Source organism: Balaenoptera acutorostrata, chromosome 10 (genome assembly GCF_949987535.1).
Source record: "Balaenoptera acutorostrata chromosome 10, mBalAcu1.1, whole genome shotgun sequence".
Classification (NCBI taxonomy): domain Eukaryota; kingdom Metazoa; phylum Chordata; class Mammalia; order Artiodactyla; family Balaenopteridae; genus Balaenoptera; species Balaenoptera acutorostrata.
Window position 1 is genome coordinate 34,895,756 of NC_080073.1, and position 14,861 is coordinate 34,910,616.

The 14,861-nt window shown below is 43.6% G+C and overlaps 1 protein-coding gene across 1 annotated transcript in view; it reads right to left on the reverse strand.

The window, feature by feature from the left end:
• Window positions 1–14,861, reverse strand: part of CACNA2D3 (calcium voltage-gated channel auxiliary subunit alpha2delta 3) — a 774,181-nt gene that overhangs the window by 362,848 nt on the left and 396,472 nt on the right. The window contains exon 11 of the mRNA XM_057555140.1: window positions 7,396–7,509. Coding sequence (XP_057411123.1) covers window positions 7,396–7,509 — 114 coding nt within the window. The remainder of the gene's footprint in view (window positions 1–7,395; window positions 7,510–14,861) is intronic.

A 14,861-nucleotide genomic window follows, 5' to 3' on the forward strand; every position in this document is an offset into this window, starting at 1 on the left:
ACTCAGCTCAGGAATTTTGCTCTCCAGAGTGGCACCTGTCCCCAGAAAGATGAGGAGAGAGGGATTCCTGGGCTTTCCAAAATCACCCCAGAGCTACCGAGGCAGAGCTAAGTCTTTCAGTCCCTCTGAGGCCACTAGGACACGGTGGGATTGAGGCTTTAGCTTCCAAATTGTGCCAAGGGAGGAAGGCCTGGGGCAAAACTCCCAAGAGAGCCCCTTCTTAGAGATCGATGTGCTACCAGTTCAAAGGACACAGATTTCCAACAGTTCCCAAAAGTGCTCCAAAGCCAGGTCTCCAAACCATTCTATGATCAAGGGCTTCCCTTTACCCCCACACCAAGAGCTGCTTGTGTCCACCCCTCCTTGCAGCCCCACCAGGCATCTTCCAAGGCCCCTGAGTCCTGGTTGTCTCTTGAGGGGCCTCACAGCTACCACCTCCACTTTTGTTTGGGAGGTAACAGATAATAAAACAGACAACACTCAACTGAAATTGCATTCACCTTTGAGGTTGCCCTGTGCTTTTAGAAGAGGAAAATCATTTAGGTGCACCCAGACAGCCTCGTCCTCAGGCTGCACAACTGGCTTTCCTCTTACTCTCTGCGTGCAGCCCCAGTGGGTTCTGAGATCCCCAAATCTCTGACACTGCAGATTCTCTTGCACTTGGAGGTGGGAAGGCCAAGAAAACAAACTCATTGTCCTGATGACAGCATTCTCAGTATGGACAGCTCTTTCTCTGACCTAGGGCCATTTTGTTTTGCTTTTGCCCTTAAGAAGTGTGCATCCTGGTTAAGGGCACAGCCTGAGCATTCAACTGCTGGGTTCTCATTCTGACGCCACCAAACACTGTTATGGACCCCTCAGTCAATTATGTAGCTTCTTGCTGCCTCAGTTTCTGTCAATTGTGAAAAAGGGATAATAATAGTACCTGCCTTATGGGGTTTCTGTGAGAATAAATACAAAAGAAACATTCAGAATAGTGCCTGACAGTCAGCATTCAGTAAGAATTAGTTTTGTTTTATATATTTAAGTACAGGAAATTGGTTTAAAACGTTCTCTTATTGATGGAGACCTGGGGAGGGGGAGTAAACTGAGCATTCTAATCCAACCTGTGTTTCTCATCACAGACCCACATGAAGCACAGACACAGTGGCATCTAACAGGTACAGAAGGGTCATTACCCACACTGCATACCCAGGCAGGGTTTCACAGTTTACCTACAGCAGAAGTGAGTTAAGACGTGGTCAGTTATGTGACAGCTGCAGTCAAATCTCTCTCCCTGAAGAATAACGCAGAGCAAAATAAGAGGTAGGAAGCCATGAGTGGGTGGATTCTGACCCCACAGTGACAGGGATTCCAGGAATTCCATTTCGTTTGGATTCAGGGAGTCTCTGGTTTCCTGGGTCTTGGCAAAAAAAGGGAATCTGATTCTCTACAGGGTGTTCCCTCTTGCTCCAGAGAACCAAAAGCTGTGACACTCTGCCACGTGCCGTGTCACCACCAAAACGGGGTTCCAGGGGCAGTTACATCTCACGTTTATGAAGACCCGACATTCCGGGCACAGGGTGCAGTCCCAGGCTGGGTACCTGTTGCTGGCTCTCCTTCTGGACCACCAGGTCACCAGGTACTGTGCCCCAGCCCTGGGCAGCCCTGAAGGAGCAGGCAGGCGCACAGAAGGACAGAACTCACTCATGACAGAAAAAGAAAGGGTCGCGCAACATATGGGGGAGAGACACCTACAGCATGGAGAAGTATTTGCCATCAAGTCTCCCATCACGTGGTTCGTCTCTTTATTTGAGTAGAACAAACGCAATGGAAAGGCAGGAAGAACTCACCATTACCATCTTCTGTTGAATTCAGCCAATGCATAAATTTCTAAAGGCATCGCAATGACTCTCAACTATACCCTGGTTGGTCTAAATTTCTTCAAAGATTCCTTTAGATCAGGGGGTGGCAAACATATTCTTAAAGGGCCAGAAAATGAATATTTCAGGCTTTGCAGGCCAGATGGTCTCTGTCACAGCTATTCAACTATTTAGCAACAGACAACATATAATCAAATGGGTATAACTGTGTTACAATAATACTTTGTTTACAGACAGTAAAATTTTAATGTCATATAATTTTCACAAGTCATGAAATATTCTTCTCCTTTAGTTTTTTTTCCCCCCATTTAAAAATGTAAAAATTATTCCTAGCTCAAGGACTCCCCAAAGCAGGCAGTAGGCCATAGTGTGCCAACCTCTTTTTAAAATCTCTAACTTATCATTTTCTTACCTATCCACTCTGTTTTACACATCAAGGGAGGTAATGATTAATAATTCCGAGACCTTTTTCTTTTTTTTTTTTTAAGTTCACTTGAAAGAGCAACTATATAAATGGCAGGTATAGCCATTTTTCTTTTTTTTTAATATAAATTCATTTATTTATTTATTTGGCTGCGTTGGGTCTTCGTTGCTGTGTGCGGGCTTTCTCTAGTTGCAGTGAGTGGGGGCTTCTCATTGTGGTGGCTTCTCTTGTTGCAGAGCACAGGCTCTAGGCGCACGGGCTCAGTAGCTGTGGCGCACGGGCTTAGTTGCTCCACAGCACGTGGGATCTTCCCGGACCAGGGCTCGAACCCGTGTCCCCTGCATTGGCAGGCGGATTCTTAACCACTGAACCACCAGGGAAGTCCCATTTTTCTAATTTAAATGTAGAAATGTAGGCAGCTTTATTTCTTAAGCAGATCCTGGAATGAGTCCCTTTCATACTGAGGAGTTCATATTTTATTCCAAGTGTGTAAAGCTGCCATGAAGCCACTAACCAATGTATATTAGGCAAAAGTAAATGGCATCCAATAAACGAATAAATAGCTCCTCATTTCTGTTCCCAGCAATAACATGCTGGCAAGGGACACACTGCATAGGCGATCATGATGTCGCCTTCACAGACTCATAGTTAAATCACCAGTAATGGCTTCCTTCTTCCAACTCATTCTATGTTTTATCAAGCAGTTGCCTCACACGAGGCCCTGATTAGGTAGCATTAAAACATGACACCCACAAGTGCTCCCCTGGCCTGCTCCCCATTTCCTTCTGCTTTCCTTTCTTGGACCCCAACTGCCATACTGTAAGGAAGTCCAGGCTACTGTACTGAAGAGAGAGGACTCACAGGGTCACCTGGAGGATTAGACACCGCATGGAAAGAGAGCCCTCAGGGAAGAGAACCAAGGCAGCTCCGCCAAGCTCACAGATGAACACAGCTTCCTCAGTGACCCCACTGGACACCACAGGGAGCAGAACCAACCACCCAGTTAACCCACAGAACTGCAAGAAATAATAGATTGTTATTTTAAACCACTAAGTTTGGAGATGTTTCATAGTATTGCTACCATGAAATGATTCTCTTTCCTTTCTCCCTTCACCTTGTTTCTTCCAATATTGATAGTTTTCTATTGCTGCATAAAAAGTGACCACAAATGCAGTGGCTTAAAATAGCACACGTTTGTTATCTTACAGTTTCTGTGGGTCAGAAGTCTGGGCACAGCTTAGGTGAATCTTCTGTTCATTGTCTCACAAAGCTGCAATCAAGGTGTTGACTGGGTTGTGTTTTCAACTGGAGGCTCAACGGGGGAAGAATCTGCCTCCAAGCTCATTCAGGCCGTTCACAGGATTCATTTCCCTGTGGCTATAAGACGGAGGGCCCAGCTTTTTTCTGGCTGTTGGCTGGAGGCAGGCTGCCTGCAGTTCCTTGCCACATGGAATTCTCCAAACAGGTATTAACTTCATCAAACCAGCAAGGAGAGTCTCCTGGCTTCAGGGAGTGTCTAATCCCTCTTTCAAGGGTTTTCAATTAAGTAAAGCCCACTCCTGATAATATCCTTTTAGTTAGCTAAAAATCAGCTGACTTGAGACCTTGATTACATCTGCAAGATTCCCTAACCTTTACCATATTCTATTGGTTAGAAACAAGTCACAGGTGCAAACTACACTCAAGGTGAGGAGCTTATACAGGGTGTAAACACCAGTGGCCAGGAATCATGAGACTGCCCTAAGGACTCAATGCTATACTTCTCAGCAGGGACATGACAGAGTGCATGGTGGTGGGACTGGTCAGAGGTTCAGAACCTGTCCTCAAGAACTCACCAAACCAGTGAAGATGAAAAATAGGCCCAGAAGTGATTACAGTACTGGACATTAAGTTATACACTTCTCTTATACAGCTCTGAGGGAGTGTAAAGTGTAGGGCTCAGGTAAAGACAAGATGGCATCTGGCTGGAGAAGAAGAGGGAAAGCTTATGGCAGACCTAAGAGAAAGGAACAAATACCTAGAGCCTGGGTTAATCTGGAGCAGTGGTCCAGAACCCTACACCTATGGGTATGTAAAGAATTTAAGTGAAGTGGGCTGAGAGGAAATAATGGAGCGTGATGGAGGCCATGGCCAAAAGGAGCAGGCATTTGCCATCTAAGGGAGCAGCCATTCCTCAGCTCCAGCCGTTTTTTGCCATATGAGAATGCTGGCTCCAAAGAGCCATGTGTACACCTTTATGAAACTAAAACTTTAAAATTTTATATTCTATCTCCAGATTTTAAAATCATGATCAGTAATTGACAATTTTTTAAACAAAGTATGAGCCAAGAAACACATACCTGTGCACTGAATTTGACTGAGGGAACAGGCCCTCGTAAAGGTAAACAGAGGGAAGCAGAAGTGGCAGAGCCCACCAAGTAACCAAACCCTATTCCTTGGGCTGTTTCTGTGGCAGTGGCTCCCAAGTGCAGTTCGCCCACCAGTAGCATCCACATCACCTGGGAACTTGTTAGAAACGGACATTCTCAGGCCCCACCAGCCCTAATGAATCTGAATCTCTGGAGGTGGAGTGAGCAATCTGTGTTGGAACAAGCCCTCCAGATGATTCTCATCCTCACTCAAGTTTGAGAATCACTGTTTTATAGGAATCAGGTTCCAGCCTTAAGATCATTTTACCCTCTCCATTTCCTGTTTCTATAATCTTGAAGATAGCCAACGACAGCATGACCCAACCCTCTACTAAGTAACATTCAAAACAATAGAGAAAAATGACAGCTTAGACATGACACAGCATCTCTCTTTAACACAATGCTAAATCACATTGGGGTTTTATGTAAATTCATTACCCGCACCTTCACAGAGAAGTCCTCAAGAAGAGAATGTATATGCATATGAATGTCATGGAACTCTCCAGAATGGAGCAGGAGGGGCGGGATCCTGCTATTAATTTCTAATCATAGATAAAGGCCCTCTTGCTACAGAAAGAAAGTCTGCTTCTGCTTGATAATACTTTATAAGTAGATCAAACTGCTTCATGTAATGTTGAAATTTCCAGGACCCTGGTTCCAATTAATCCAAGAAAGCACCTGGCCTGAAGTCAATATTGTTCCTTTGGAAAGATATGTTGAAATTTGTGTTTTGTCTTTAGAGTTATGACTTTGCAGCCTTCATCCTATGCCTCTCCCAGCAAGTAAGGATAGGATGTTTAAATTCCAATATTCCTGGTCTACAGCTATCCATCAAGTATCACCAAGCAAGAGGGATTCATATGATTCAGCACATGAGTTTCACAAGATAATACATTTGGTATTAATGTAGCTGCTTATTAAAAGCCCCTTTTACTTCCTTCTTTTATTTAAGATGGTCCTAAATAATGTAAAATATCCTTCAACATGCTGTGAGATGTCACAGCATCTGTGAACATCTTATTTGACCACAAAACGTCCATGGCCCTACCCATGTTGACTCGTGCTGTGGCCTCCCCCCCAGGCCCCTCAGTCACTCAGCCACGCCTCAGGGTTGTGCCTTAGGTAGTGGCCATGTGCCCAGCACTGTGCTGTGTGCTGCGGGGGTGCAAGCACAGCCAGCATGCTCCTCACTCTGCATCACGTACATTTACCAGGAATTAACTCTGGCCTCTACGTGTCCTGGGAAATCATCACCTGAAATATCTCATTTAAAATCACCTTGTCCAACAGTGAACTTCCAGCTTATTCAAGGGTTGGATTCTAAAGTCAGTGCTTATTATGGGAGCTGCATTCAGCCAAACTTATTCCTGGATCTCCCTCAGGCAGGTGCCATGCCAGAGTCCCACCTACTCTCAGCAAGCTCAGCACAGCTAGTTTTCCTTCCAGCTTCAGAAGTGGTGGCTTTCTCTAAGGTTGAGCAATAGGGGAGGCATCCATTTGGGGACCATGTTGTACAAAATATACATGTATCTTTAAGCACCAGAATCATGCTTGGTGAGGTGAGATGCCTGTGTTAACAGAGACACGTGGGGATCAAGAATGACTGAAAGGATGTGCAATGACAGCTCACGCTGCCTCAAGGGTACATGCTTTCTGGATACAGCTGAGTGCACAGCTGTCATTTGTCTTCTGTTTCTTTTTGCCATGGGTGTGGTTAGTTCAATTCCCAGAAATTAAACATACAGAGTTGAAGAAGCAGAACGGACTTGGTCTCGATAGCCTCATGCCCCAACAGAGACAGTCAGAGTAATGCCACTGGCACATAGGATAGGAAAGCGCCTTTGTGATACCCCCAGGATAACACCCTCTCTGACGCACCTCTTTTTCTTGCTCAAATTTCACCATTTAGTTGAGATAGTGATCAACAACTGCCAATCTGCCGATTGGTGTCCACTCGAGGAACTTATTAAAAACACAGAATCCTGGGCCACACCCTCAGAGATTTTGATTCTGTTTAAGTGTACAATAGGATCCACAGTTTAAAAGATCTCCATAGGGAATTCAAACTGGCTAACAGCTTGAGGAACTCTGGATTAAGGGACTCAAAAGACACCAAAAACCTTGATATCTGTCACTGATACCCTAACATATGCGTTTATCAGATAAATAAATGTTAGCTTGGAAACCAAAGAAAGAATTTGAATAGAGAACAAACAAGCTTTGACAAGAGAGAGGAACAGCACCGGGGGGATGGAAAGGAGATTCTGGATGGTAATGAGGGCCCAGGAAGGAACTACAGGAACATGGAAACATAAAGGAGATGGCTACAGGGCCACCATGGCTGCCTCCACCATTCTATAGATGCTGGGTCCAGCAAGCGGCCCTGGCTCCATGGAAAACAAAAACAAAGAGAAGCACTGTCCATTAAGGACAAAAGCATACTTCACAGCGAATCTTTTCACTGAACACACTGAACCTGTCTTCATGGGTTTCTTTTCTCTTCCAAAGAAGTTTCACTTTGAAAACAAGAAAAGCCATAGTATTCAGTTTTGGTCAACCAGAAAACACAAGGCTGAGAAACCACAGGTCATGATGAGATTAAGTCTACATGGGGTACCTATCCATGGACAATCTGGAGGTTACAATGCAATATAGATTCTCCACACATGGCACTGCATGGACGCCATCAACATCGACTTACCTTTCGATCTGGCCAATTGTATTTTGCAAAGATAGTATCATAGGTGTCCACTGCCCCATCAGTGATGAGCATAATGGCCTGGCTGCAGATGCTTCCTTGTCCAGTGTGGTTGAACTGTGGAAAGAAATGAGTTCAAACTGAAAAACTCATCAGAGGCCTCTGTATATCCATGAGACTTCAGAAGCATGAGATCTTGGGCTTAGGAAGCTTCTTAAAATGAGAGCTCATTCTGCGTCACCAAAAAGAACCTACAGGATAAGCCTTTCCCCCCTTATGGATTTCCGTATTTGCTCTGAAAAACTGGAACTAAATAGGAACCAAAGAAGAGATTTCCTAAAAACACACACAAGGCAGGAAGTGAGATTCTAGGACAGTTAACCTCGCTTATCTTCAAGCATGGATAACACTTCAGAATACAAGTCCAAAGGAGTTGGCACAACAACCCTTTAGAAACACATTTACTGGCAGCAGAATATGTGACAGGTAACATCTCTTTCAAAATCTAAATGAGTCTAGTTTGAATGAGTCTGATGGATGCAGACTGTGCTATGTAATAAAATCAAGGAGGTTTTGTACACATAGAGAATAAAGTCAGGAACATGCCAATTCAGATTACACTGTAAGAACCCCATTTTTAGGGTTTGTTTTAAACATATATTTGTTAACATGTAACATTATATATTTGTTATGTATGTTAGTATGTACAGCATGCTGAAATTCCAAGATTGTACCCACTGGGGTACAAAACTCTAAATTTCAACTTTCAGTTTTACATAGCATTTCAAAAGTCCCCAGCCTTTGTGCGTGGTAGCTTGGATGACCAGACTATGGTTGTCAGAGACTCCTGTCCTTCCCCTGAATCTGGTGATGAATCCCCTTAATGAATGCTATTAATGCTACAATTCAAAGCAATGTCCTTTAAAAACCCTACAATTATATGACAATGGGGAACACACAAAATGACTTTAACCTTCAGTAGTGAAAGCTCCCACCACTACAATCTGTGAAGTTTATTCATTTATTCTAAAATTATTTCCTAAGTGCCCACACAGCGCTGAGGATGAAACACAAAAATCTCTTTGCTTGTGTAGTTTGTATTCTATTTGATGAGATACCAAAGTAAGTAAGTAAATTATGTTGTAAGTAAATTATGTTGTATGTTGGATAATGGTGATGCTAAGTTAAAAAAAAAAAAAAAAAAGCAAGAAAGGGGATAGAAAATGCAGAGGGCCAACTTCAGAAAAAATAGTCCGGGAAGATCTCAGTGAGAAGGTGGCATTTGAGTAATACCTGAAGGAGGTGAGCATCTGGGGTAAGGGCCTTTCAGAGACAGCAAAGAGCATGTACAAAGGCATGGAGTGACAACATACAGGCACGCTCAATCTGTTGACCATGACACGGGGGAAGGATGGAGGCAGCCCTTGGATTTGCTGCTGGCTCCTGATGAACCAGAGCTAAAAAAGCACTCACATTGACGAGTAATGCCCAGTCTCCATGGACTTAGAATTCTAATGAAGAGTCTGAAGTTGCAGTAACTTGAAAGAAGATTGGATGAATGGATGGATGGATGGATGGATGGATGGAATGAATTGCCTCATGGCTGTATTAGGACAAAGCAAAACCAACTCAGAACATGCATGGAATACCATAGTATAGCAGAAAATACTCAAACCCATCTCAGCACCACAAATTGGTGCCTAGGATAAGGTCTCTTTTCAGAATATCCTTTTCTCCATTTATAAGATGGCAGTAACATGCTTATATGGTTGTTACAACACAGGTTATATGTTCATTATATGCTGGGCTACAAGTATTAACCTACTTAATCTTTACTACCCTCTGAGATAAGTACTATCATTATCCCCATTTGACAGGTGAGGAACAGAGGCACAGAGAGATTAGCTAACTTGCCCAAGATCACACAGCTAATATCTGTCATAGCTGAGATTTGAACCCAGGCAGTCTGGCTCCAGAATCTACTCCCAGATTCGGTACATTCTACCTATGGCGTCCCAATGATGAGATGACATTCCTCAATCCAATGGCTCCACAAATGTTCATTTCCTTCTCCTGCTCTTCCTCCCTTTATCCTTTCCAGTGTTCCAAGGTGGCACGGCAGTCACCAAGGCCACTACCCTGAGAGTGAGTGAGTGCTCCTTAAATTCTGTGCCCTTGGAATGTGCCTCACTTTAGTCTTGGCCCTGACAGCCATCCCTGCAACTCAGACTGGACAGGTGCCCTTAAATTAATGAGCAGACAGGGCTCATGATACAGTATCAGTAGGTAGAAATACCTGAGAACTAAGGCCATCGGACCACAAAGCTTTCCACGTAACTCCTATTCTACTGTCTTTATTGACATAACTTACTATTCTAGAAAACTCTTGCTCAGGAAGATGAAAACTGCAAATAACTTTATTGCTTATTCCAGGAACTTCCTGAGAGACCCATCAACTCTTCAACAGAAAGCATCAAAGGACAATTTATACCCTAAAACTCTTTGAAACCCTGACCTCAAAATCTTCCCCTTGCTGCATCCACCAATCCTAAACTATAATTTAGGATTCGTACCCGGTCTCAACGAAGCCTCTTCCCTCTCCTCCACTTTGAAGACCCACCTCAACTAGACTTTCATAGTCTCAATAAATGACTTTGTCCTTTCCTCTCTGAGATGCTACTAAGATTCTACCAACATAGTGTAATAAGAAAGAACAGCTTTGCAGCCTTGTCTTAACAACAGGTTGTTCTGGAGATGTTTTGGAGAGCCTGCAATACAACACAGCCTTCACGGCATTGGATAAACCCAGTGGCGTGCCACTGAACACAAGTGACGTATGCATTTGGTCACAGAGGCTGCAGAATGGAAAAAAATCAGGACACCCCGGGACTGTTGTTCATATAACTCATTTGAAAACATCCTGGAAAAACTCTCCCAAACAAAAGGCAAGAAAGAGAGGGAAATAAAGATACCTGAATACTGCAGACTGGAAGAAGGGGCTGCCCGGAGCTATTTACTCAAAACCACTACTTTCCTTCGTGGCTGAGTCCCTGGTTTTCTCTGCAGCAATCTGCAGTTGGAGAATTTTGAAGAATGCAATTAAATTCAAATGCTTTGATGAGTAATATCTCTTCTCTTCATATTTGTCTAGAACTTATTTTTATTGAATAGCGAGAGCGATGGAAGTGTTTTCCATAATAATAACAATGACAAGGGCCTGATGATGAACTACAATTAGCTCAGTGATTCATCAGTTAGCAGCGAAAATTTCAATGCATCCTGACATTTAGAGCATTTGGTTGTGATTAACAGTCTTTGAAATGTCACCAAATTTTATTTAATTGGCTAAGAAAAAATTTTAAAAGGTAATCACTGCAAAGATTGTTTTCATCGCCAAAAAAGATAATTGCAGTTGTCACATGACAAGGTAGATGCTAAGTACTGTAGCAAACCGGCTCTGTGTTCCTAGGGAATCTAATGAATGCAGCAGAGATCAATAGCTAGGAGGGTCTCAGAAGTTTATTTGAATGCGCCTTTCAAAGCCTTTAAGTCATCTGAGCAAATACTGAAACTGAAATGCAGGTAATTGCAAAACAGAATTAACTTCATTTAGTTATAGTAGCCTCTGAACCATTCTAAGCTCTAACCATAATCGCCATTTCAAATTGTGTGTGTGTGAGAGAAAGAGAGAGAGAGAGAGAATGTGTATTTGTGTGTTCAAGAAATAGCTTTTTATTTCATACTGACTTGCAAAGGCAGGCATAATACACAGGAAGAGAATTATATCACTAAAGGTCATATTGATGAAGTGGAAAATAGCTAAAGCTTCATTTTCACGGGAGATTAACCATCTCTGTTTTTCAAAGTGTTTGGCTATTTAAAAGCCCAATGGCAAGGGATGGGATGGAAATGTTTCTCTCTCTGGGATAAATGTACACTCAAAAGAATATGGTGCCAACTGTCAATGAATCTTAAGCAGGGACATTTTGTAACATTTTTGTTCCTTCCATTTCTCGCTTTCTGGAATTTACACTCGACCCCTCAGACTTTCTGACTGGCCAGACCCCAGAGGAGTTTTACAGGTGAAGACAGAGCAAGCAGGTGTGTGGAAGGTTTCCCTGGTTCAAAAATACTTCTCTCACCAGGTTTCAAGGGAAAAAATCCACCACGTGTTGGAGATTTCTCTGGCTATTAGAGGTGTTGGGAGTGCAATACACCCTCTTAAAGGACAAAAAGATATTATGCCTGAAGGTGTGCTTGGTAAGCTGTGACTTCTACAAGATTCTATCCTGAGGTTGTAATATGATGTAAAGAGTTCCTGGGTCAATAAGTTTGAGTGCTGGTATAGACACACTTTAAAAGGTCTGATCACTGTGGGACTTCTAAGGCCTCTAGTAGCACAAGAGTATTGTGAGTCTCCAAAAGGAGGATGGCATCCTGCACCTTGACCACAACAACTATGTCGGAGCCTTGTGGCAGACCAGCATTCCACTGGGCATGCAGTGGGATCACTGACTTAGGAGTGTCTCTTTTTTTTGTTGAATTTTTAAATTTTATTTTATTTATTTATTTTATACAGCAGGTTCTTATTAGCTATCCATTTTATACATATTAGTGTATATATGTCAATCCCAATCTCCCAATTCATCACACCAACCCCTCCCTGCCACTTTCCCCCCTTGGTGTCCATACATTTGTTCTCTACATCTGTGTCTCTATTTCTGCCCTGCAAACCGGTTCATCTGTACCATTTTTCTAGGTTCCACATACATGCGTTAATATACGATATTTGTTTTTCTCTTTCTGACTTACTTCATTCTGTTTGACAGTCTCTAGATCCATCTACGTCTCTACAAATGACCCAATTTCATTCCTTTTTATGGCTGAGTAATATTCCATTGTATATATGTACCACATCTTCTTTATTTAGGAGTGTCTTAAAACAAAACTGATAAGTGAAAGGGATGGGGAGAGGAAAGGTGCCAGGGCAAGGAAAAGAAGAAAGGGTCAGATGAAGAGAAGCAGATATTCCTGAGGATTTGGGCAGGGAGTAGTACCAAAGCATCAAGAGTGGGAGCTGCTTCTAGAAACCACAGGCAACCTGGCAAAAGCTGAGGCTGCCTAATGTCTCTGTGGTCACGGAGATGGCACTTCCCACCCAACCCAGCACTGCTGAAAGGGAGCAGGGCACCACTTCCTCATGCTGAATCCTCAGCCCCCATCCAGCAGGGCCAGCTTCATGGCATGTGATGTGCATAGCTGTACAGGGCCCCACACTTGGTTGAACACTCTGCTGTCACTCTCCTAAAATTCTTTTTAACTTTTGAACAAGGGCCTGCATTTTCATTTTGCACTGGGCTTCACAAATTAAGTGGCCAGTGCTGGGTCTATTCCTATCCCCATTTTACAGATGAGGAAAATAAAGGTAAAACCGAGCAGAGTTTTTTTCAAGGTCACACAGCAAGCTCTGAGTCAGGCTTCTCAGCCCAGCCTGCCTGACTCCAGAAGCCACAAATTTAAACACAAGAAGCATCTCCTAACTCTTCACTCCTTTACCACTTCTGCCAAAGAGCAGGAAAAACAGAAATCTGCAGGGCACATTTCCAAGCAAGGGACTCCCCAGCTCAGAGTAGCCACCTCCCTGCACTAGACACCAGGTTTTTGAAATAAAGAGAGCCAGTTTCCCAAATGTGGCAAGTCCTTTCAATATCACCCCCTAGAAAAAGCCTGCTGAGATGAAGAGCTCGGCATCTCCCAGCCCTGAGAAGGTGCCTGCCCAGGATTCAAAGCAGAATTTAAAGATGTAACTTGGTCCTTGATTCTGGCCAGGTATGTTTATTAATTATTAACATGCTGTTAATAGGCATGTGCTGTCTCAAACACCGAGTTGTACGTAAATGCTAATTGTCTGTAGCCAACGGCCCTTTGGAGCGCGGTGAGAAGGAAGGGCCTCCAATTTGTATGAAGGAAGCTGAAATGACACCCTCCCTCCTTATTTTTCTCTCCTCTGCAGTTGTACATGATACTGGCTCAGGACTGAGATGTAAATGGCCTTCTATGTGTGAGTAGATATTATTGGTAAAAGAGTCTAGAATTAGGGCCTACCCTTGGCTTGAGAGGCCATTGTAGCTGAGTGGGAAAAACTCAAGTTATGGAGTCAGGCATAACTGACCACCAAAACAAGTGCAGTGCTGGGTGAATGCCCACCTGGAAACTGACAGCAGGCCACCCACAGAGCTACCTGGAGGCGAGGCCTCTGAGCCTCCAGCTGGTCTCCCATCTCCTGCGACACCTCAACATAGCTGTCACTTGTTTGCTTTCAGCTCCACCCCATGTGTTTTTCCTGAAAACCACATTTCCCAGGCTCTCCAACAGTTTTGACAAGTTTTGTCTTAAGGAGAACAAACACTGAAGGACACAAGGGAGAAGCCAAGGTATTTCTAAGTCATTTCTCCCTTTCTCTCTGCTTTGGGGGCCTGGGCATTTTCCAGCAATAGCAGCATCCCCTCCAAGGCACTAGCTTCCACAGGACAGGCCCTTCTCCCCAGGATTCCAGCTTGTGCTGGGCGGCCCCCTCCATGGTTTTATTCCCATCTGGACAGCCACAATGAGGAGGCTCTGATGGCATCCTTCCATCCTGTTGTCCTTCCTGCCCTAGAGGGGAGCTACCTCCTGCTGGTGCTAATCCATGGATTGTTTCATTCTTCGTTTGCTTTCTCAGCTTTTCCATCCCCTGTGCAACCAACTTTCTGAGTTCAACTTCTGCTGTTTGAAATACCTAGAGTGGTTTCTATTTTTCTGCTTCTTCACATCTTAACTGCTACCTCCCTCGTCCAAAGCCACCATTATATGTCACTTAGATAATGTCCTTCCGGCTACTGTCCTTGTTTATCAATACAGCAGCCAGCGGATACTGTTAAAATCCAAGTTGGATTGTGTCATTCTCTGCTCAGACTCCAATGACTTTCCATCCTATACAGAGCAAGAGCCAAAGTCCTCACTAGTGTCTATTAGGCTCCACATGAACCTGCTACCTCCGTGATCTCATTTCTCAGTACACTCTTTCTTCCCCACTTTGCTCTTGTCGCACTGGTCTCCTTGCTGTATTGTAAATATGTCAAACATCCCTGCCTCAGGGCCTTTTCATTTGCTGTTCCTCTTGTTGGAAATTTCTTCAAGATATCCATATGGCCGCTCCTTCACTTCCTTCAGGTCTCTACTCCAACATCACATAATCAGGGAGCTCTTCCCTGACCTCACTGTGTAAAGAAGCAAGTCTTATCACACTGAAACAGTGGTGCTATTGTTCTCCATAAGACTACTCACTTCATATGTCTCTTCCCATTAGAACTGGGGTCAGCAAACCTCTGTAAAGGGCGACATAGTAAATGTTTTAGGTTTTACAGGCCACATGGTATCTATTGAAAGTAATCAACTCTGCCATTGTAGTGCAAGAACAGCCATAGTCT